The sequence below is a fragment of the Taurulus bubalis genome (genome assembly GCF_910589615.1).
Source record: "Taurulus bubalis genome assembly, chromosome: 3".
Taxonomy (NCBI): Eukaryota; Metazoa; Chordata; class Actinopteri; order Perciformes; family Cottidae; genus Taurulus; species Taurulus bubalis.
In genome coordinates, this window is record NC_136591.1 from 18,761,964 (window position 1) to 18,784,918 (window position 22,955).

Below are 22,955 nucleotides of genomic sequence, written 5' to 3' on the forward strand. Positions count from 1 at the left end.
GCAGGGCCATGGCAGCAGGCAGGACCGGTTCCAGGCAGCCACGAATCCATCGAAAAAGAAAGTAGAGTTAGTAATGTGCATTGAAGAGACAATCATTTATCCAGAAGGAGAGAAAGAAGAGGTGAAGAGGAGCGAAAGAGGAAGAGAAGGAGAGAAGGAGCTCAGTGTATCCTAAGATGTCCCCCCAGTAGTCTAGGCCTATAGCAGCATATATAGGGGCTGGACCAGGGCAAACCTGAGCCAGCCCTAACTATAAGCGCTATCAAAGAGGAAAGTCTTACGTCTACTCTTAAATGAGGTGACCGTGCCTGCACCCGGACTGAAAGTGGAAGCTGATTCCACAGGAGAGGAGCCCGAAAATTTAAAGCTCTAGCCCCCAACCTACTTGTTAACACTCTGGGAACCACAGGTAACCCTGCATTCAGTGAGCGTAATGCTCCTCGTGGGGTAATATGGCACTATAAGGTCCTTAAAATATGATGTTGCATCACCAGTTAAGGCTTTGTAGGTTAGGAGAAGGATTTTAAATATGATTCTCGATCTTACAGGCAGCCAGTGGAGAGCAGCTAGCACAGGACAGAAGGACAGGTCCTGGTCAAAAATAACTCTGAGATTCCTTACGGTGGTGGTAGATGCCAGAGCGATGCCATCCAGAGAAACCATATCATCAGATATTTGATTTCTGAGGTGTTCTGGGCCGAGTAAAATAACTTCAGTCTCGTCCGAGTTCAGCAGCAGGAAGTTGCAGGTCATCCAGGTTTTGACGTCTTTAAGACACGCTTGAAGTTTGGCGACCTGGTGGATTTCATCTGGCTTGATCGACAGATATAGTTGAGTATCATCGGCATAACAGTGAAAGTTTATGGAGTGTTTTCTGATAATATTGCCTAAAGGAAGCATATATAAGGTGAATAAAATTGGTCCAAGCACAGAACCCTGTGGAACCCAATGGCGAACGGCAGTGGTCATCGAGGCCTCATCGTTTACAAATACAAACTGAGATCGATCTGATAAATACGACTAAAACCAGCTTAGTGCTGTACCTTTAATACCAATCGACTGGTCTAGTCTCTGTAATAAGATGTCATGGTCAATGGTGTTGAATGCAGTACTACGGTCTAACAAGACCAGTACAGAGACAAGTCCCCTATCTGATGCAACTAGAAAGTCATTAGTAATTGTCACTAGTGCTGTCTCTGTGCTATGATGCTTTCTAAATCCTGACTGAAACTTCTCAAATAAACTATTGTTATGTAAAAAGTCACACAACTGATTTGCGACTACCTTCTCCAGTATCTTAGAGAGGAAGGGAAGGTTAGAGATAGGTCTGTAGTTTGTAACACCTCTGGATTCAGAGTGGGCTTCTTAAGAAGAGGTTTAATTACAGCTACTTTAAAAGACTGTGGTACATGGCCCATTAGTAAAGACCCATTGATAATATCTAGTAGAGAGGCACTAACTAAAGGTAAAACTTCCTTAAACAGCTTAGTCGGAACAGGGTCCAGGAGACAGGCAGACGATTTAGAAGTAGAAACCATTGAAGACAGTTGGTCGAGGTTGATGGTAAAAAATCCATCCAGACACACAGCAGGGCCCACAGCCTCCTCCATGGCCATCCCACCTGAGGATGGACCGGCAGTAGTCGAGGGCAGGAGATCACCGATCCTGTCTCTAATAGCCAGAATCTTACCATTGAAGAAGTTCATGAAGTCATTACTACTGAGGTCTGTAGGAATACACGGATCCACCGAGCTATGACTCTCAGCCAGCCTGGCCACAGTGCTAAAGAGAAACCTAAGGTTGCTCTTGTTTTTCTCTATTAGTGATGAGTAGTAGGCTCCTCTGGCATTACGGAGGGCCTTCTTATATGTTCTCAGACTATGCCGCCAAACCAACCGGGACTCCTCCAGACCGTTGGAACACCATATGCCCTCAAGCTTCCGTGATGCTTGCTTCAATATACGGGTCTGAGGGTTGTACCATGGAGCGAGCCTCCTTTGCTTAATGATCCTCTTTTTTAGAAAAGAAGAAAGAAAATATCTATTAGTTTAAAGTAATTTTTAAAAAAACATGTGAGATCACGAGAATACGCGAGACGTTGCAGAGTGCGTTACCAGAGAGATTTTTTCCTTTGAGTTTTTGCAAATTGATCAGCAGAAGAAAAAACAACATAATCCACCATAATATTAATAATTATAACATTAGTATTTCACCATGACATCTCAGACGGAGGAGATCCCAGCATTAAGAGTTTGCTCTCTGATCAGATCCTTTTTCGGGATCTTGACCGCTAATCAGTGGCTACACCTAGTAAGAGGTAAACCGGATCAGACCACCAAAGCTCTGCTGGTGGATCTCATTGTCAACATAATACAGAATTGTTCCACAGCTCTCCAGACTTATGTTAAGAAGACAAACGCCGAGGTGACGAAAGAACTGGTCAAGTCCAGTCTGGCCAACACCGTCACAGACAGTTTCAAAGCTGCTCTGGACATGACGGCCCAGGGTCAGAGTCGCAGCGCAAAAGCCTTGAGAGACATAATCTCTGAAGAGGTCATGGTCAGTGTCCAGTGCTCCATGTCCGACGCCCTGAAGGAGCACATCCCTGCCCCAGAAGACCTGACAAGATGCTGAAACTCGTCTCCAAGATGATCAAGACGATCAAAAAGCAAGTGTTCACGTCACGTACGAAGGGGGGCGATTTAGAATCAGATGAACCAACAACATCTAGTTCTGCTAAAACTGTTTTATTATGTTCTCGTTTTATAGATTTTTAATAGATTTATTCCTTATTTTTTAATTGTTATTATTCTGTTTATTGACTTGCTTTTAGTACTTGTCTTTTCACCCCACGCTTCCTGAAGCACCTCCCACAAGTTGGATTGGCTTGATGGGCACTTCTTGCCTACCATACGGTCAAGCTGCTCCCACAACGGCTCAATGGGGTTGAGATCTGGTGACTGTGTTGGCCACTCCATTGCAGACAGCATGCCAGCTGCCTGCTTCTTCCCGAAATAGTTCTTGCATAATTTGGACGTGTGCTTTGGGTCATTGTCCTGTTGTAGGAGGAAATTGGCTCCAATCAAGCGCTGTCCACAGGGTATGGCATGGCGTTGCAAAATGGAGTGATAGCCTTCCTTATTTAAAATCCCTTTTGTCTTGTACAAATCTCCCACTTTACCAGCACCAAAGGAGCCCCCAGACCATCACAGTACCTCCACCATGCTTGACAGATGGCATCAGGCACTCTTCCAGCATCTTTTCACCTGTTCTGCGTCTCACAAATGTTCTTCTGTGTGATCCAAACACCTCAAACTTAGATTTGTCTGTCCATAACACTTTGTTCCAATCTTCCTCTGTCCAATGTCTGTGTTCTTCTGCCCATATCAATATCCAAAAAAATATTTTTATTGGCCAGTCTCTGGCTTTTCTTTGCCACTCTGCCTAGAAGGCCAGCATCCTGGAGTCGCCTTGTCACTGTAGACGTGATACTGGTGTTTTGCGGGTACCATTACAAAGAAGCTGCCAGTTAAGGACCTGTGAGGAGTCTATTTCTCAAACTAGAGACTCTAATATACTTGTCTTCTTGCCGAGTTGTGCACCCGGGCCTCCCACTTCTCTTTCTAATCTGGTTAGAGCCCGTTTGTGCTGTTCTCTGAAGGGAATAGAACACACCGTTGTAGGACATTTTCAATTTAATCGCAATTTCTCGCATGGAATAGCTTTCATTTGTAAGATGAAGAACAGACTGGCGAGTTTCACATGAAAGTTCTCTTTTTCTGGCCACTTTGGGAGTGTAATCGGACCCACAAATGTGATGCTCCAGATACTCAACTAGCTCAAAGGAAGGCCAGTTTTATAGCTTCTCTCACCAGTATAACTGTTTTCAGCTGTGCTAACGTAATTGCACAAGGGTTTAAGGGTTTTCTAATCATCCATTAGTCTTCTATGCGATTAGCAAACACAATGTACCATTAGAACACTGGAGTGATAGTTGCTGGAAATGGGCCTCTATACACCTATGTAGATACTTCATTAAAGACCAGACGTTTCCACCTAGAATAGTCATTAATCACATTAACAATGTATAGTGTATTTCTGATTAATTTAATATTATCTTCATTGAAAAAAAAAAAAACTGTGCTTTTCTTTGAAAAATAAGGAAATTTGTGACCCCAAACTTTTGAACGGTATATATATATATATAAAATTATTAAAAACAGTATATAATAAAAACAGTCCAAGCATAAGTTGTTGTTCTTGATCATTTTATTGACTGAAATTGCACCACTAAAGCATTAGAATAGAATGAATAGAAATATAGTGTACAGCGTGGCTCTGACGAAAAACTGGTGTGTCACAGTTTGACAATGTACAAAGTGAAAAGTGGGAGCCACTGCTATTGTTATTCAATGTCCTCCGGTCTGACGGGATGCGGCAGCGGGACAATGGACTTCTTCTCCGTGTCTCGAGACAAAGCTTTCCTCATGTCTGCAACCAGGAGACACAACACACACAATCAGGTTTCTCAACAGGATCTCCTCCATCTGGAGCAACAGCACCCCCTTCTGGTGGCCGTCATGAACCACAAGAGGCTTTTTAATTAAGTAATTTAATGTGGGTCAGTTCATCAGAATACAAAAAAAGATAAGGAATTTGTTCGTTTAATTTGTCCACGTTTTGAGAATTTTCTTCTGAAACTTTAAATTCAAAGTTTTGAAAATAAAAAACGGTCTTTTGCGGAACGATGTTTCTTTAGTCGCAGTTCAAATTAAAATGTTCGTTTTATTGATTATCCAGAGAAACAAACCTGGACCAACATGCTGGTTTCGAGTCGCTTTGAGCACAAACTTAACTCCATTCACCTCCATTGTATCAGGGCCCTATTTCTCGTACCTGGCTCAACGAAGTCGAGCAAATGTCCTATTATCCAGATTAAATTAGTCGGTGATCAATGTCCGCGGCTCGAGAAGCTCTCGTAAATAAATGATTCTCGTCAGCAGAATCTATAGCGCCGCGTACAGGAAGTCCTCATGATCGGAGAAGGGATCTTGGCGATCTTGAAGAACTCTCTCCCTATAAAACTAATATAACTAATATCGCTCCTTCATCAATGAGGAAGGGAGTTGCTTTTTTTGTCCGTGGGAGTGGCCAGCTTATCCAGTGAATTTCAGTAAGCCTGTCCGGGAGCAGGTTTACATTTTTGGATGTGTTGCTATGGTGATTTATCTAAACTTGCTTCGAGAAACCGAAAAGCCAGACCTACGTCATCTTATCCTGAAAATTAGCCCGCTAACTCAGTAAGCCTGGGACGAGAAACAGGGCCCAGGTAAAACATCAAACCACCTGAAGGGACTGATGCCACTAAACGTTGAGTGAGCTGGCCCTTTAAACACTTTTGGTTGTTTTTAAAGCACCTGAACGCACCACAGTGGTCGACTTTTTAATCAAAAATATTTGTACCTTCAACTGAAACCAGGAAGGAAATTAATCTAAACATATGTTGCTACTTTTAAATGTCCGGTCCGGCCGACTCACCGTAGGCGTCTTCGTCGGGCTCTCCGTTGCTGGCAGAGTAATACTCGATCACTGTCCGGTAGACGCTGTAGCCCAGACGCTTGTACATGTTCACCGCCACCTGGTTGGAGACGCGCACAAAGAGATCCACGAAGAATCCGCCCTTCCTACAAGACAGCAGGGGGGATTTTCAGAGTAAAAGCATCAAAACACAGGGTAGCTACACATTGAGCCCCATTATGTGTTCATAAGTCATGAGCAATACGTATTAATAGTTATGTGAGGTATATAGAGGACCAGGGCTAAACTGAGGTCTAGAGGACCAGGACCAAACTGCGTGCACAAACCTCTCTGAGATCTCCTCCAGCATCTCCATGAGCTTGGCCGCGAGGCCGAGCCTCCTGAACTCCGGGGCCACCGACAGCGCGGTGACGTGACCGTGCCACTCCTCCCGCGCCACAGATCCCTCCGCCTTCCCCATGACTGCAAGACAAGCACCGAGTCCAACGAGCTCCACTTGAGACTTGTTTTACTGAAACCTGTTGCTGCTCTGTGATATTATTATATATATATATATATATATATATATATATATATATATATATATATATATATATATATATATATATATATATATATATATATAAATAATTGTCACTATACATGTAGACTGACAGTTTCTTATCTTTGGCCTGATTTTGTGTAACAAGAATGAACGAGATTCATGTTTTCTTTAAAACCTTACGACAAGTCAAATGATGGTATTATTTAAAATAATAAATATAAATACATATTACATATAAATAATGTTAATATTTAACATAATATAAAATAAAAATATATTAAGTATAAATATTATATTAAGTATAAATGAATTATGGTATTATTTTAAATAATAAATCTATATAAATACATATATTTATATAAATAAAAAATAAATATTACATATAAACAAATAAATTATGGTATTATTTTAAATAAATATATAAATAAATACATGCATTTACATAAATAAATCTATATAAATACATATTACATATAAATAAATAAATATGAATAAATATTACATATAAATAAATACATGTAATATATTTATATCTATACATGTAATAGTTCATTATATATAATTGTTAGTTTATTAAAATTAATTATATATATTGTTCTTATAAGAGCTGGAAGAGATAAGGCTTTTATGATCTGTTATTGTGATGAAATAAAATAGAAAGGGCGCTAATAAGCAGCACGTGTACAGACAAAGACGTCCCACCAACAGGTAACGTTTCACATTAATGTGCAGCAAAATTAAATGATGTATTAACGCAGCAGCTTCCCCGTGATGAAAACATTTCTTTTTTTTTAAAAACAAACTTGTAAAAATCTATCCAAACAATAAAATATAGATATTTTTAATAAACTTACTGTAGCCCATCAGTTCCCCACCAGGAGCCTCAGCAACGATGAAGTACTCCGGCCAGTGAGCCAGGTACTGGAGGTAAAACGGGATCCCATACTGGAGGTCAAAGGTCAACGGAAACTACGAACGACTGATACATATTAATAAGTGTGTAATTTATATTAAAGACAACCATGAGCTGACGTATTCATCTGTAAAAAGGAAGGATACAGTTTCTGTCAGAGGGTCCAGGTTGCTGTTGAACCAAACACAGACGAACAAACAGTTAATTTAACCCTTAAGAGTGAACTGTTATTTATTTGTTCGATGTTTAGAGGCAATAACGAGAACCTTATTATTTACTGAAAGGAGAGTTGGTTGACGGATTAAATGTGAGCCGATTAGTCCAGAGGACACTAAGGAGTTTTACGGTTTGTAAAGTTGTGCATTGACAAGTATCGTTTGGCTGATAACAACGGGACAACTAAATTATCGCTTTTTTTAAAGGGAGTTTGGCACAGAAATGTTGTGTGCACCAAACACATGGTGCGCAAACACAAACACGAGACGGCTGCACAGCAAACACAATCGGTGTGGTAAAACCGGACGAAAGCGCACTCACATATTGTTGAATTTAAATAAATCATCGCAGGTAAACGGCCTTAATGTTGTCATGTCGGCTTGCTGCTCCGCGTCCTTTCACCTCGCAGAGGAAGAGGCACATAGGCTCATTTTAAAAGGTAATTTAGAAAGGTGTAGCGCCCCCTGGCGGAGGGGAGGTACTACTACAGTAGTAAAATAACACGAGGCACATAGTTACAATCAACAGAGTCTGATAAAACAGTGAATGTTTCGTTTTTTTATGTTTTAAAACAGTTTCAGAGCAGCTTCATTCAAATGTATGGTAGTTTTTGTGGTGCTGTTGGATTGTATTGCAGACTACTAGCATGTTTTGCCATTGTTTTGCCCACCCCGTTTATATCAATGAAGGTTGGCAAAATAAAAGCAACACATTACATTTCATTTAGCTGATGCTTTTATCCAAAGCGACTTACAATAAGTGCAATTCAACCATGAGTACAAACTCAGAACAACAAGAATCAAGAAAGTAGAATTTCTTCAATTAAGTTAAACTACAAAGTGCTATAACTAAGTACCATTTAAGTGCTACTAAAGTGCTACTATGGTGCTACCTTCCTTAATCAAGGTGTAGTCGAAAAATATGTGTTTTTAGTTTGCGACGAAAGATGTAGAGACTTGCTGCTGTCCTTATGTCAATTGGGAGCTCATTCCACCATTGAGGAGCCGGGACAGCAAACAGTCGTGACTGCGTTGAGTGTTTAGCTCGCAGTGACGGAGCTACAAGGCGATTGGCAGAAGCCGAGCGGAGCGAACAAACTGGGGTGTGAGGTTTTACCGTGTCCTGGATCAGTGGCGGTTCTACATGTACACCTGCCGGGGCCGGATGGAGCTGCTGGAGAGTGGCCTGCCTTGAATCCAGACTGATGAGGGTCCAGAAGGTTGTTCTGGTGGAGAAAGGAGGACACTTGGTTAAAGATAGCTCGCTCCAGAGTTTAGGAAAGAAAGGGAAGGGAGGAGGAAAAGAAACCCACTCTCTAGAGAGTGGGTTTCTTGAGGAGAGGGTTAACTCTTGCCTCCTTCAGAGAGTGGGTGGAGTCTGTGAGGCGCATTTCATGTCTCTGAAAGCTTTTGAGGCTGCAGCAAGCCACTGATTTTTGTCGTGAACGGGGAGATTTTTAGCATGTGTTAATGCGAACAGAGGTTGTTCAAGCTGAGAGTTATTTGGAACAAATGACCGACGGTAAGAATACATGCCTAAAAATGACATTTGTTTCTTTGTTTAAGGTACCTGTATATTACAGCATTATTGTGTGTGTATGATCAGTGTGAAACATAATATTAAAGAACATTGGATATTTACATGATATCTACTTAAATAAATTGAAATTAATCTGTGAGATACTGGTAAATCTTTCCCTCAAACTGCCGACTCATTTATTCCAGAGTAATTCATCTGTCACACAATAGGCAATCTTTGCCTGGGCCCGGGATTTCATAAAATAGCTCTGTGGCGCCATCTGCTGGCCAAAATACTTCATTACCCAAAGTGCAGCGGGGTTCATTTGAACTACATTACCTGCTGGGGAAGTGTAGTCTTAATCTATGCTGATACATCATAATGTATTAGATTATATTTTGGATTATTAATCTGATAAATACATGTATTGGAGTGCAAGTATAATGTAGAAAACGGAAATTCTCAAGTAAAGTACAAATACCTCAAAGCTGTACTTGAGAGTACAATACTTTTCACCACTGAATTTTGAATTTTACAAAAGTATATTATGTGTCATTTTTTTACTTAGTATAGTGCTTTAATACACTGTCAAATAACTGTGTACTGCAACCAAAGACACAAACACAGTAGAGTCGACTTATAGTGCCATTAAAACAAAATACTCACGTACAACTACCTCAAAGTACAAACGCTGAGTAAATGTACTTTGAATTTGACTTTAAATAAATATACAAACAAACCATGTGGCTCTCAAAACATCTTCAGAATAAGAACGAGTTTTTAGTGTGTGGTTTTATTTTATTATTCATTTATTCTATTTTAATTATATTATTATAAAGAAAGTTGTCAAACATTGAAGTATTTATTTAATTTAAAGGAGGACCACGTTTCTCTGCAGATCAGCTGCTGTGGATTTTAATAATTGTATTTACTGCTGGGTCATAATTTAATATTTTATTTATATTTTGTATTAATAATCTGAATCTGGAAAGTAACTACATTTGTCAGATAATTCAATTAAATTAATTTACAATATATATTATTTATAATGTATTATAATTTTAGTGGAAGTATAAAGTAGCATGAAATGTTAAATACAGGAAGGTCAACATTGTACTGAATTAATGTACTTAGTTACTCTCCACCACTTTCATCTGGAAAGAAATCAAACTTGATTCTCAAACAAGAATAACTTTATTAATAGAACTTCTCAAAAACAAGTTACAAATTCCTTAACAAAGACAGAAACATAATAAATAAAAGTAGAATTGATATAATGACAAAGAATCCGTGTATCGTTCCTTCTTTGGTTTTTATGTTTCAACATCGAATCTCGAACGTTTTCCCATTTTTACATTTTGTTTTTAAAATAAAAAAACAACGTTTTGGGTTTTAAACTGAAAAACTGAACGAACCAGACAGATTACAAAGCAATATATGAATACAAAAATTAAGAATTCCCAATTGAAGATAAATAAATTCTTAAAAAGTGTGTTTTTTTTAAGTCGTTCCAGATTCGTGAGTCCAGCGAACTAGTTTTGTTGCTTATAGTTAAACCAAATTGTTTCCTCTAAAGCTTAAAAACAAAAAACTGGAAATCGACACGAGCTGCTGGACTTTATTGGGAAAACGCTTTGGTGAGATGTCAAACGAACCGCAACGTTGAGGCGCTTGTCACGTGGGCTCGTGTGTTGGATTCTGCGAGTGGTCACGTGTCATCTCCACCTCGCTGCCTGCTGGCGCTGAGCGACCTCCTGCAGCAGGACGAAGTTGGAGAGTCTCCACTGCCTGTAGGCCGGCGCCACGAGACCCGGGTCGGTCAGGACCTGATCGAGCACCAGCAGCTCCGACTCTTTGGCCTGCAGGACAAACTATTATTGATCCTCCCCTCAGTTCTAAACTACTATTTCCATTTCCTGTTACTTTCTACTTCTACTCTACATCTCAAAAGGTCAATGTTTTACTTTTTACTGCACTTTTAGTGCGTTATAGTTACTTTCTACATTAAAAGAAACGTTAATAAGATATGAGGAAGTACTGTCCTGCTAATCTACTCCTGGTGGGATACAAGCGTCTTTGAGTATTCAGAAAAGCGCTATATAAAAATAAAGTATTATACAAAGTATACACAATTGGCATTACAACAGTAAAATGTTCTTATATGCATTTATTATAAAAACGGAATATAATACAATCTAATAATAGAACACTTTCTGCGTAAAGAGTACTTTTACCTTTGATACATTAAGTACATTTTGCTGATAATACTTTGGTACTTTTACTGAAGTACCCTTTCGAATTCTGGACTTTTATGTACTTCTAATTTACTTGTTATGTAGTATTTTTAGACGTTCCTCACTATGTTAAGGATCTAAATATTTTCTTCCACCACTATCATTACTTACTTGTTTCTATTTTTATTATTTAATTGATACCTTTGGGGGAATCAATTAAATAATAACACCAGTGGTAATATGATATATTATTATGCATAGTAACTAACTTTTAGTACTGCAAGTATATTTTGATGCCGATACTTTTTGTACTTTCACTTGGAGAACATTTTGCATGAGTTTGACTTGAAACAGTATTAAGTATTTCTACACTGTGTACTACTTTAGTACTTCAATAAAAGTGCTTTACTTTCAGTGTGCTGCTGAGGATGCGCAGCAGGTGAAGCTTGTCGTTGACTTTGTCGTTCTGACATCGTTTGATGAACGACGCTCTGAAGTCCCGCCTACTGGACCGTCCAATCAGAGACAAGCTGGCTGCCCTCAGGTGGTTGTAGAGGAACTCCATCTCATCATGTGGCTTCTCTGCAACGAGAGGAGGAGGTCCGTAACGTAAAGGAGAACTCCATCAACGTGATGATGTCACTCTGTTGGACTCACGATGAACAATAATAATAAAAAAGAAGAATAATAATCAAAATCAATGCAGCAGAACCGGAGCTATTGTCGGTTCATATCCACACATTTTTCTTCCTTGTGAAAACCCTGTGACTACATTACCCACAGTGCATCTCAACCAGCAGCAGTTCAGTCAGGAGATCCAGGTGTGTTAAGCTAGAAGCAGTCAAAGAATAGAAGAGAAGCAGAACAGACACTGCCGTTCTAATGAATTTAGCAGTACGGTCAGAGAGGCAGACATTTGTATTTGTACTGTTGCCAATGCGACCGCATTGGAGGGATAACTTCGGGTTTTGCGGTAAAGTGGGAACGTTACGAGGAAATTTAACAAACCAATTCCTCATCCACACACTAGTCACAGCGTAGGGAAGCAACTTTGTTCGGCTCATTTTCTGTAACCAGTGTAGCATTAAAGCATGGTGGAATTAACAAGGAAGCTAGTAAAATAGCGGAGAGCTGGCTAGTTGGCAAGCACCATTTCCGGAGAAGGGCAAGCTAACTAGCCAGCTAACTAGCCAGCTATCCGTCTCCAGAGAGGGACAAGCTAACTAGCCAGCTATCCGTCTCCGGAGAAGGACAAGCTAACTAGCCAGCTAACTAGCCAGCTATCCGTCTCCGTTCAGAGGTCTCACTTCTTTCCAACTCCACACCTCCAGATTGTTTTATCACTTTCAAGCTTGTCGTTTTGCGACTCAAGTGACATCACTCGAGGACGGTCGCCAGACTTCACACCTCTGGAGAACTGCGGTCAAGTGAGCCCACATCCGCCGAGTGAGCCGCAGTTGCAATTCTAAATGCACCTCTATTCAAGGTGTTACGGTACGGGGGCCAGCTCAATGTCACAATATTCAAACAGCTATAAAAACAGTTCCATAGACTTCTACATAGATATTCCACTGCAGTCTTGTTCAGGGGGACCTCTGCTATGCCCATGTGCATGGCCTCCAAATATTACTGTGCAGTTTTTGAGAAAAGTGAATTCAAAGTCTGCCTAAATTTCATAATGATATTCATAATTTCACAATATTCAAACAGCTATAAAAACAGATCTTAAGGTTTGTATATCGATATTCCACTACAGTCTTGTTCAGAGGGACCTCTGCTATGTCCATGTGCATGACCTCCAAATATTACTGTACAGTTTTGGAGAAAATTTAATTCAAAGACAGCTTAAATTTCATAATGATATTCATAATTTCACAATATTCAAACAGCTATAAAAACAGTTCCATAGACTTGTACATAGATATTCCACTGCAGTCTTGTTCAGGGGGACCTCTGCTATGCCCATTAAGACGTCATATAATATTACGTAGACATTATCGAATTGATCGTCGAAATTGAGAGTCGACACTTAATGGAAGAGTTTGTCTTTTTAGACATTTTGTATAAAGATACATTAATATTAATAGTTATATTGTTAGGGTTCGGCTTTGGCTGGGCCCAAGCGCAGACACAGGGACGTCAAGGTAGGGTGACGGAATGGACTTTATTTACTAAACACAGGTGATTTGGGTATAGCAGGAGTTGAATGCATGTTGAGCGGTGAAGTGACGGGGCGGCTGGGCAGGAATGCAGGCACGGAATCCTGGGCACAGGGAACAGGAGTTAGTAACAGTCAAAAACAATGTAAAGCATAAGAGTAGTCTAAATCGTTGAGGACTAAAAGAGGCCCAGAGTCAACATACTCATTGAAATGGTGAAATAATCTGGCAACTGGAGAGATGGAAGCCAGGGGTATTTAACAGGAAGGACTTGATGAGATGACAGGTGCTGAAGATGATGTGCAGGTGTGGAGATGAGCCCAGGTGCTGTAAGCCACGCCCACGGCACGCACAAACACACACGTAACAGAGACCAACAGGAGACACGGGACACATGGAAAACCCAAAAGGACCGGATTATATCTAAAAAGAGCCCCAAAACCACAAGAAACAATGTTTGTTGATTTATTTGCACAAAATGCATTTCCAAAAACATTTGTTGATCAGTTCAGTTTTGCTTTGTTTATCTGCAGGCATCCATCCATCCATCCATTATGAGCCGCTTATCCGGGGTCGGGTCGCGGTGGCAGCAGGTTCAGCAGGCCGACCCAGGCTTCCCTCTCACCCGCAACACTTTCCAGTTCATTCTGGGGGATCCCGAGGCGTTCCAAGGCCAGCCGGGAGATATAATCCCTCCAGCGTGTCCTCGGTCTTCCCCGGGGTCTCCTACCAGTTGGACGTGCCTGGAAAACCTCTAATGGGAGGCGTCCAGGAGGCATCCTGACTAGATGCCCGAACCACCTCAGCTGACTCCTTTCAACACGAAGGAGCAGCGACTTGACTCCAAGCTCCCTCCTGATGTCCAAGCTCCTTAACCTATCTCTAAGGGTGAGCCCGGCCACCCTGCGGAGGAAGCTCATTTCGGCCGCTTGTATTCGAGATCTCGTTCTTTCGGTCACGACCCAAAGTTCGTGACCATAGGTGAGGATTGGAACATAGACCGACCAGTAAATGGAGAGCTTCGCCTTCCGGCTCAGCTCCCTCTTCACCAGGACGGACCGGTACAGCGCCTGTTTTATTGCTGCAGCCGCACCGATCCGTCTGTCGATCTCCCGCTCCACCTTACCCTCACTCGTGAACAAGACCCCGAGATACTTGAACTCCTTCGCTTGGGGTAGGCAGTTTGTCCCCACCTGGAGGGAGCAATCCACCGGTTTCCGGCAGAGCACCATGGCCTCAGATTTGGAGGCGCTAACTCTCATCCCTGCCGCTTCACACTCGGCTGCAAAACGCCCCAGTGAATGCTGGAGGTCACAGTCCGAGGAGGCAAACAGGACCACATCATCCGCGAACAGCAGAGAGGCGATCCCGAGACTCCCGAACCGGATCATCTTCGTCCCCTGGCTGCGCCTAGATATCCTGTCCATGAAGGTCACGAACAGGATCGGTGATAAAGGGGCAGCCCTGGCGGAGGCCAACACCCACTGGGAACGTGTCTGACTTATTACCGAGGATACGAACACAGCTCCTACTGCAGGCGTACAAAGACCGGATAGCCCGTGCCAACGGGTCCGGCACCCCATACTCCCGCAGCACCCCCCACAAAAACCCCCGAGGGACCCGGTCGAAAGCCTTCTCCAAGTCCACAAAGCACATGTAGACTGGTTGGGCAAACTCCCAGGACCCCTCTAGTAGTCTTGCAAGGGTAAAGAGCTGGTCCACTGTTCCACGACCGGGACGGAATCCGCACTGCTCGTCTTGAATCTGAGGTTCGACAAGCGGTCGGAGCCTCCTTTCCAGCACCCTGGCATAAGCTTTTCCCGGGAGGCTGAGCAGGAACTTTAGGAGTTCCTCAAAGTGCTCTTTCCACCGCCCGACGATGTCCCCAGTCCGGGTCAGCAGTCCCCCCCCCCCTGCTGAGAACAGCCTGGGGTAGGCCCTGCTTTCCCTTCCTGAGCCGTCGGATGGTTTGCCAGCAGAACTTCCTTGAGGCCAACCGAAAGTCCTTCTCCATGGCCTCCCCGAACTCCTCCCATGCCCGAGTTTTAGCATCCGCGACCATCGCAGCTGCAGCCCTTCTGGCCTGCCGGTACCCGTCAGCTGCTTCAGGAGACCCCTGGGCCAGCCAGGCCCGAAAGGCCTCCTTCTTCAGTTTGACGGCTTCCCTCACCCCCGGTGTCCACCACCGGGTTCTCGGGTTGCCGCCACGACAGGCACCGATGACCTTCCGGCCACAGCTCCGAGCAGCCGCGTCCACAATAGAGGCTTTGAACATGGTCCACTCGGGTTCCATGTCCCCAGCCTCCCTCTGGATTTGTGAGAAGTTCTTCCGGAGGTGGGAGTTGAAGACCTCCCGGACAGGATCCTCCGCCAGACGTTCCCAGTTCACCCTCACTACACGTTTGGGCTTGCCAGGTCTTTCTAGCCGACTCCCCCGCCATCTGATCCAACTCACCACTAGGTGGTGATCAGTTGACAGCTCTGCTCCTCTCTTCACCCGAGTGTCCAAGACATACGGCCGCAGATCAGATGATACGACTACAAAGTCGATCATTGATCTCCGGCCTAAGGTGTTCTGGTACCAGGTACACTTATGAGCCACCTTATGCTCGAACATGGTGTTCGTTATGGACAAACTGTGGCTAGCACAGAAGTCCAACAACAAAACACCATTCGGGTTCAGATCGGGCAAGCCGTTCCTCCCAATCACGCCCCGCCAGGTTTCTCTGTCATTGCCCACGTGAGCGTTGAAGTCTTTCAGGAGAACTATGGAGTCGGCAGGCGGCGCCCTTTCCAGGACCCCTCCCACCGACTCCAAGAAGGCCGGATACTCCGAACTGCTGTTCGGTGCATAAGCACAAACAACAGTCAGAGCTTTACTCCCTGCAACCCGTAGGCGCAGGGAGGCAACCCTCTCGTTCTCCGGGGAAAACTCCAACATAGCGGCGCTCAGCCGGGGGCTCGTGAGTATCCCCACTCCCGCCCGTGCCTCTCACCCTGGGCAACTCCAGAAAAGGACAAAGTCCAACCCTTCTTCAGGAGCTTGGTTCCAGAGCCCATGCTGTGCGTGGAGGTGAGCCCAACTATATCTAGCTGGTACCGCTCCACCTCCTCCACCAGCTCCGGCTCTTTCCCCGCTAGCGAGGTGACGTTCCACGTCCCTAGAGCTAGTCTATGCTGCCGGCGATTGGCTCGCCTAGGTCTCCCACTCTTTGTAGAGCACAGTTCCACATGTCTTCTTCTATGTCAGCCCCTAGTTCACCTTCCCAGTCCGCCTTTATCTTCGCTAAGGTCACGTTTTTAAGAGATGATATACGGTCACGTATTCTTCAAATTAGCCGCTTTGAGTCGGATGGAAGTTCGAGCATATCATCTAAGCCTGCCACTGAAGAGATATTTGGAAAGTTGGGGTCTTGACACTTCAGGAAGTGGTGGACTTGGAAATATCTAAATAAACTGGACCAAGGAAGATTAAATGTGTGTGATAAATCCTCAAAGCTGGCAAATACCCCGTTTATGTACATATCCTTAAATCTGGCGATGCCTTTTCTTCGCCAGAGAGAGAATGCAGCATCCAATCTAGCTGGGTGGAAGAGGTGGTTATTGCATATAGGGCTTATGTTAAGAAGATATTTAAAACCAAAGTTCCGTCTAAATTGAAACCATATGTTGAGGGTGTTAATGACGATTGGGTTATTTGTAAAATGTGATATAGAAACTGGAAGACTGGAGGTGACCAGAGATGTAAGAGATGTTCAACTGCAGGATCTAGCTTCATAGTGACACCAGTTCGTATCTGGAGCATGAAGCCAATAGGTAATTTTTTGGACATTTGTTGCCCAATAGTAGTAGCAAAGATTAGGAAGAGCAAGCCCTTCCTGTAGTTTAGGCTTTTGTAGGAGCTCCATACGTATTCTAGGGTTCTTGCCATTCCATATAAATGAGGTGAAAGCTTTGTCAATACATTTAAAATAAGACTTAGGAAGGTAGAGTGGAAGGCATTGAAACAGGTAAAGACATTTGGGGAGCACATTCAACTTTATGCAATTTACTTTCCCTGCTAAGGATAAGTGAATTGTTTTCCATTTTTTAAGATCCAATTTAACTTTCTCAAGTAGAGAAGAAAAGTTTTCTTTGTAAAGGTTTTGCATATCTCTTGTGATGTTAATGCTCAGGCATGAGCACTTTATTTCAATTTAGAAATTCGGATAGGGTTTCTTAGTTTCTTATTTTTAGCACAATGTAGAAGATAACACACAAAAAAAATTATAAAAAAGGTGATAAAAACATTAAATACAGTTTTAAGTGCCGGAATCCAGTCCTGTCGTATTCGTACACATATAAAATCTCAGGTTACTTCATGTTCCAGAGTCAGAAGTGTGTGGACTCCATGGGCATTAATTACCTGCCATATGCCCTCCAGTGCTGCTGGGACTCACCATCTTGTTGGTGTGCCAGTACAGAGAGCTCTTCTTCAGGACAAACCAGTATCTCATCCATTTGCCTCCCAGGAAGCTGCGGCCCTCCTTCCTGCGGTGGAGCCAGCACTGACAGTCGGCCACGCCCAGATCCCGGACCAAGACCCCCCCGTCGACTCATGGGCTGCCGTCGGGCCCCCGGGGGAACAGAGAGGAAGAGACTTAGGCCTCAACGTTTTTTAAGTTTCCTTCAGTTTAAAAGTAATCTACTGAGTGCATCAAATAGAAACTAATAGATAATTCAGCAGATCTTTAATGGTGCCAGTCAGACATTCATAATGTTGCACAGATCAAACACTATAAATGCAGAGCTCGCCTGAGAATTTCCACGTTTTTAGGATTTTATCAGGATCAAAGTGTTCCAGTGATGGTCGCCTTTACGTTCTCGAGTACCTCGCAAACAGGAAGTGCTACAAGCTAATTTGGCATTCTTTTAAACGGTGCAAGTTTGCCAAAATGTAAACAAATATAGGATATATACACTCCACAGTACCACATCGAATCCATGACTACGTTATACTTCCTGTTCACAGCCCCCAAAGGATCATGGGAACTGTGGTTCGGGAATGTAGAGCACAGTAAATATAGTAGAGCACTATAAATATTATTTACATATATTTATGCCTCTTAAATGGAGAATTATAGACCACAGATTGAGAACAAAATGATGTACATATAAATACATTCTAAAAGTCAACATTTCTTTGCAGAAGCAATACTCTGGATGACCACACTCTACTACTGTCCAGTGACCTTTGACATCTGCTCTGAAGACCCTGAGAGGAGGACTCACCCGCCGCAGCTGGACGTCCGGCCGTGTGGCGTCTTTGAAGCCGACAGCTCAGCTGAGGAAGAGGGAGCTGCCGTGAGAACATATACACAAACAGACCACAGAGTTGACGTCACACTCATGCATCATGTGACCGCACGGCCTTCCTGTTTGACACCTTTTTCACAAACTTCTCTCAGACTCCCTGCACACAAGTGTCCACTTTGATGTTGAGGAAATACAAATGTTTCTGCCGCCGCTGTTTGTTTGGATAGTTCTTTGTTCAGTATCTTTGTACCAGACTTCCTTTTTTCAAATATTCCGCAGGGATGGCGGTAAAGTGCACTTCATGATGGATATTTTACCTTGAGTTCAATGATTGAGGTCATTGGTAAGTTCACATTCCAGTGCAGGTCTGCAGGAGAATAATTCATGTTAGTCTGATCAATAAAATACACAAGTTATTGACAGAAGTGATTTGTAGTCGACATTGTCCACTAGGTGGCACCATCAGCCTAAAACAGTTCATTAAAAGATCTACATCATGGTGGTGAGGTACTTATTAGAAGGACTTGAAATCCAAAAAAGTAGCAAAAAAACCCACAACAGTTGACTTACTGTGGCACATTTCAAAATAATGGTCTAGCACATTTCAAAATAAAGGTTTATTTTAATTTCCACCTGTAACACAAAAACAAGACAAATGGATCAAACGTGTCATTTTTAATGCGTGAATGAGTCTCGTCTACATTTCTGTACGATAGATGAACTCTTTCAAAATAAATTGCACTTTTTCATTGTATTTGACACAAAAATACCCAGAGGCGAAGAATGAAGAATGTAGTTAAACTCAGACTCCTTGTGTGTGAGTGAGTGTGTGTGTGAGTGAGTGTGTGTGTGTGTGTCGTTTTTGTAGTTTGTAGTTTTGTAGTTTGACAAAATGACTCAATCGGGATTGTCCACAAATGTCGAAATGCAGAAGGACAAAAAACATTACGTGATGTGTTTTCACCTAAAGTGAGACGACAGACGGAGGCACACGTGGTAACTACAGGATGACGGCATGTTGACGTTTCCTACATTTCCCATGATTCACTTCTGCCATCATGAGACCCAACTGAAAGCAAGTGAACGGGACCCCGTGCAGTCAGGAAACCGACATGGTGACATATATATATATATATATATATATATATATATATATATATATATATATATATATATATATATAAAATAATAATAATAATAACAGGGTTTAGTGTTTGTAAATCAAACTATTTATTTATAAAAAACATGTGATAATATTTTAACTACCGTACACTCTGATAATCTTTTGTACAGGCTTTTCATATCTCTATAATGTGTTGTCATATCACATGAAGCAGAAACCCTCTTTACAAAAGGAAAAGATGGAAAATTAATAAGGAGCTCCTCTGGTTGTAAAACTGCAGATGATCACTCTCAAACCAAAAAGAATAAAAGATATTTTCTCTTGAGCTGCTGCCGAGAGATGAAAACACTTTAACACAGTTTTTACATGACGGTTTCATAGCAGCCATGTTGACCCTGCAAGGTAAACACAGATGTAATTAATAAAGAATATAATTATTATAGTTTTGCTGAGTGTGTAAAGGCCTTAAGTAGTAAAACAAACCCTGCTGGTAAATTTTCATTAATCCTTCCTTTGACTGTTGAAGCATTTTGTTGCTTTAATCACGTTATCACTGCTAGAACAAGACTTTTGTGAAGTTTCAGAAATAGTTAGTAACAATGCAGAGCTCTTGTATTTATACACAAAATAAAACAATCTGTGAAACGTATTTACAGACAAAGAGACGAAAGGAACAGACTCGATGTTGAGAAATGCTTCAGCCATTTTTAAACTAGAAACACGCTGACGTGTGATTACTCCACCTGTACCCGTCAGACCGGAGAACCTCGTAATATCTATTCTAATTCTGCTTATTCATTCTTTTCTGAAAGGCGATAAAAAAAAGAAGCTGTTGAAAACTGTTGAAAACCAAAAACCAGCTTCATCTTCAGCAGATTCCGGTCGCCACGAAGAGAAGCGATGAGGTATGTTTTTTGGAGGGGTGAAAAGGCCCAAAACAAAAGGAACTATAAGTATTTTCTGTTTCCACACACGAGCTGAATTTTGTGTTTGACATCCTGTATGGAAGCTCAGCAGGGCCACACTTTGTAACTGAAAGGCAGATTCCAGCATTAAAAAAAGGCAAAATTAAAATGGTGTTTTCGTTAACTGAATCCCAGTTTTCACGTCCACTACAAACCGGTTCAAATCAAGATCTGGTGTAGATATCTGAACATGTCTCTCAGGCCACGGTGAATTAAGAGATATCATACTTCAGCTGAAGGCTGATGGAAGTCGCTTCTTCTCGAGTGACTTTAAGGCTTGAAATGGAGTTTTGTATCAGATCGTTCGTCTTGAGAAACGTCTCAGTGCTTCACACTCAGGCGGTCGCTTCAGTCCTCTTTGAATTGGTAGGAATTTCCAGCTCTGATTAACTGTCCCCTCAACTAGATCCCAATTCATAAACTGGAGTCAGCGGCTCCAGCTGATCAATGTAATCGTCCATTCATCTTCTAAACTCACCAGTCAGCAGTGTTCATTCTGAGGAGGCCAGGAACATATAACGTACTGATCAGCATCGCTGGTGGGTGTGGCTGGGCCGTGACCTCACCAGACGGTGACGTCACGGGGTCCTGAAGGACACCTGGACCTCACTGAGACACGTTGCAGATGTTAAACCACTGGAGGCCAGCAAAAAGACTAGATTTACAAAACTGAACCTGAACACGCAAACGTCATAAAACCTGTTTTCCTGAAGACCTCCTGAGGACACAAGGCCTCCTGCAGGAGCCAGAGGAGCCAGAGGGGCCACCAGGTCTCACCCACCAGGACCTTTGAGACCTCGTCAGTGGCTGAGCAGCCTGAGACGAGCCAGCCAGCCGCCCAGCAGCGACGTCGACGGTTTGGTCGCGGCCATCGGAGGAGAAATGGCGACGGAGGAAGAGGAGGAGGAAGTGGAGGACTTCTTGGACACCGCCGCTTCCTGGTACGGGATGGTGGCGCTGCTGTGCAGGTTGGCGCTGATGAAGCACTGGCTGCCCCGGATGTGGTCGACGCCGCGAACAGACGGGTGTCCTCGGTACGGCAGAGGGAAGCAAGGCTCCTCCTCCGTGATGGTGCTGATCCCCTCGTTGCTCAGGTATCTGTGCAGGAGGTCTGGAGCAGGAAGTCAACAACGAGGTCATAAGAGTTCAAACCGTTCTATCCGTCTCACTTTAGTTAAGGGGGTCGTTCAGGGGTTTAGAAGTGAGCTTGTATGAGGTTCTTCTCCAGTCTGTGTTTTACTTTTACCTTCCAGAGCACGAGAAGTACTTCATACAACCTCACGAATAAAACATCACAACTGTAAAGTCCCACAACTGTCCACAATTGAGTTTAAAAAGGAAAGTCATGAATTCAATGATGCTTTTGGGCTCCTTTCGCTATAACACAAAACTATAACACCTTTAGATTTGACTCAGAAACAAGGAACCAGAGTCAGGTGAAAAGTTGTAAAGTCGGGTGAGATTCTTTTCATTTCTTTTGTTTAAAAAGGATTTTCTTGATTCCAGTAACACTGTATCCATTTGTTTGAAGATCATGTGACTAAGATCATGTACTGAATAAAGAAATGCATGAGAAGAGGACCGACATTGAGAAGTGTTTTAAAGCTGAAGTCATGTGTAAATGACTCAGTGTGACACGGTGGAAAAGCTGCTAATGCGTCTCTCTTTAACTGACTTCCATTAGGCGCCTGATATCTTAGTCAAACGGACAAACACACACTCAGATCCGCGCGGTCGGTTCCTGAAGGTGAAGTGCTGCCGAGTCGCGTTAATAATCGACCGGGGAGAAATTCAAAGCACGCGGCCCGTCCCGTTTGTCCTAGGCCGTTAACGAGGCAGACAGGTGGCGCGTTACCGATAGCGGTGAGATTACGGAGGCGGGCGGAGCTCACCTTTCCTTCCCTGAGCGCCGGGCCTGGAGGACGGGTCACCTGAGAACGACTCCACCGGCATTGAGACAGGTCGAGGTTTACCTGCCAACACAACAACAACTAGTGTGAATATGTATGCAAAATGAAAAAATATTTCATCTTCTGTTGGTGGGATTTTTTCTTCCCATGATGTATCTTTACTGCTCCTATTAATCAGACATCGTATTGTCTCCTTCTAACCATTTCAAGGTTAAAGGCGTCAAACGTGTCATTGTCTGAGAATGTTATGTTAATGAGGGTCTGTGTGTGTGTGTGTGTGTGTGTGTGTGTGTGTGTGTGTGTGTGTGTGTGTGCTCACAGCGTGTAGACGAGCGCTGTCTGAGGCACACAGGGATTGGCTGGTTGAGTTCAGGCGGGGCGGGGCTGGCGTGCGTCCTGTTGTCGTCAATGAAAGTGAAGCGTCGGCGCACGTCCGCGTCCAGACACGAGTTCGGAGACTTGGGCCTCCGCTTCATAGCCGGAGACGCGTTCTTGTTTCCGTCTCTTCAGAGAAGGACAGCAGGAAGGAAGAGGAAGACG

At 43.0% G+C, this 22,955-nt stretch overlaps 2 protein-coding genes across 3 annotated transcripts in view; both read right to left on the minus strand.

Moving 5' to 3' along the window:
- Window positions 1-4,257: 4,257 nt before the first annotated feature.
- naa20 (N-alpha-acetyltransferase 20, NatB catalytic subunit) lies at window positions 4,258-7,635 on the minus strand. Its single transcript, XM_079215024.1, has 6 exons — window positions 7,533-7,635; window positions 7,142-7,166; window positions 6,937-7,027; window positions 5,865-6,000; window positions 5,539-5,684; window positions 4,258-4,491 (listed from the first exon to the last, which is right to left on the minus strand). Exons 1-6 carry the CDS (start codon window positions 7,583-7,585, stop codon window positions 4,406-4,408), a joined length of 537 nt encoding a protein of 178 aa, XP_079071150.1. The 5' UTR covers window positions 7,586-7,635; the 3' UTR covers window positions 4,258-4,405.
- An 11,994-nt stretch (window positions 7,636-19,629) lies between these two features.
- LOC306733731 (connector enhancer of kinase suppressor of ras 3-like) overlaps window positions 19,630-22,955 on the minus strand; it is a 32,105-nt gene continuing 28,779 nt past the window's right edge. For both annotated transcript variants that reach the window (XM_079215020.1, XM_079215019.1), the window contains 3 exons: window positions 22,735-22,919; window positions 22,398-22,478; window positions 19,630-21,616 (listed from right to left, as the gene is read on the minus strand). In XM_079215020.1, coding sequence (XP_079071146.1) covers window positions 21,306-21,616; window positions 22,398-22,478; window positions 22,735-22,919 — 577 coding nt within the window. In that variant the 3' untranslated portion in view covers window positions 19,630-21,305. The remainder of the gene's footprint in view (window positions 21,617-22,397; window positions 22,479-22,734; window positions 22,920-22,955) is intronic.

Coding starts and splice junctions, on each gene's coding strand:
- naa20 (XM_079215024.1), bottom strand. CDS start 7,585: ATGACAACATTAAGGCCGTTTACCTGCGATGATTTATTTAAATTCAAC. Junction 5,685..5,864: donor CTGGAGGAGATCTCAGAGAG/GTTTGTGCACGC, acceptor GCTGTCTTGTAG/GAAGGGCGGATTCTTCGTGG. Junction 4,492..5,538: donor GCCCGACGAAGACGCCTACG/GTGAGTCGGCCG, acceptor TCCTGGTTGCAG/ACATGAGGAAAGCTTTGTCT.